The 1,540-nt window shown below is 34.5% G+C and overlaps 1 protein-coding gene across 1 annotated transcript; it reads left to right on the forward strand.

The window, feature by feature from the left end:
- Positions 1-369: 369 nt before the first annotated feature.
- LOC309552961 (olfactory receptor 5P52-like) lies at positions 370-1,311 on the forward strand (the record flags this gene model as incomplete). The annotated part of the gene is made up of 1 exon (XM_082253867.1): positions 370-1,311. The coding sequence occupies one exon, from the start codon at positions 370-372 to the stop codon at positions 1,309-1,311; it is 942 nt and encodes a 313-aa protein (XP_082109993.1).
- Between the last annotated feature and the right edge of the window lie 229 nt (positions 1,312-1,540).

A 1,540-nucleotide genomic window follows, 5' to 3' on the forward strand; every position in this document is an offset into this window, starting at 1 on the left:
TTTTTCTCCTCTTCTTTTTCTAAATCTAATTTCCTAAAACCTTTTCTGGATGAAAATCATATAGCTCATCAGCATATTCAATCTTTTTGCTAAATATCTACCACCCACTCTTAGCCAGCTCCTTTGTGATGTTTGTGACATTCTGACGATGATTTTTATTTGTATGTTACTTAATTATTAGTAGGCATGATATTCCCACCTTCCACATACTTTCCTTCTTTCATCTCCTTCTTCTTTATTTCATAACATCTTTTACTTTCCTTTCTCTCTACCCTTCCCCTTCTCCTCTCTATTTTAATTCAACTTAAATATATTTCATTGGCTAGACAAACGTGCTTTAAAAAAACTTTCATGCACTACGGTTAAGTTATGGAGGAGAGAAATATGACCCTGATTACTGCAATCCACCTTTTAGGGTTTCAGATTCCACATAGTTTAACATTCTTGGCATTCTTTATATTTCTCCTATTTTATTGTTTTACAATATGTGGAAATCTTCTGATCATCACACTGGTGTCCTACAGCAAAACCCTCCATACACCCATGTACTTCTTCCTCTCCCAGCTCGCTGTATCAGATATATGTTTAGCAACATGTATTCTTCCTAACACTCTCCATGATGTTTTGGTGGAAAATACTACTATCATGTCTATTTCTAATTGTTTCATGCAGCATTATTTCTGTGCTGTTGCAGAAGGTTCAGAGTGTCTTTTATTGACATTGATGTCTTATGACAGATATTTGGCCATCTGTAAGCCATTACAATATCCTTTGTTAATGAGCCACCGGTTTTGTTGGATAACAATTATCACAAGTTGGAGTTTAAGCTTTTTAGCAATATTGACTTTTACTTTAGGCATATCAAAATTACAATTCTGTGGTCCAAATAAAATTGATCACTTTTTCTGTGATATTGAACCAATCCTAAAACTCTCCTGCTCCAATACCACCTTTGTTCAATTATTAGTAACATTATTAACCATAATTGTGGTTGCCATTCCACTATTTGTCATTATTGTATCATATGTTTATATTATGTTTACCATTTTCAAAATCCCATCTATAACTGGGAGGCAGAAAGTTTTCTCAACATGCAGTTCCCACCTGACTGTTGTCTCCATGTCTTATGGTACCTTAATTGTTGTGTATTTGATACCGAGTAGAGGAAAATCACGGAACAATAAATTTGTGTCATTAGTGTACACAGTGGTCATCCCTCTGATGAATCCAATTATATACAGCCTGAGGAATAAAGACTTGAAACAAGTTGTTTCAAAAATTATCAACAAATTTGAGGTTTCAATGAAGTGACTTAACTAGTCCTACAAACTAATATCAAATAATGATTTAACTGTTAGTTCATAATGTTAAAATGTACCTCTGGAAAAAAACGTACACCTTTGTAAATACAAAAGGTATAGAGTGCCGAAACTGAATGCCATAAAGCCAACAAATATACTACCACATCCCTTTGAAACATATAAAAAGTAAGGGTGTCCAAATGCATCAGACCCTGAGTAGGCCCCACCGGGGACTGTGC

Source organism: Pelophylax lessonae, assembly GCF_965119305.1.
Source record: "Pelophylax lessonae genome assembly, chromosome: 4".
NCBI classification, from domain to species: Eukaryota; Metazoa; Chordata; class Amphibia; order Anura; family Ranidae; genus Pelophylax; species Pelophylax lessonae.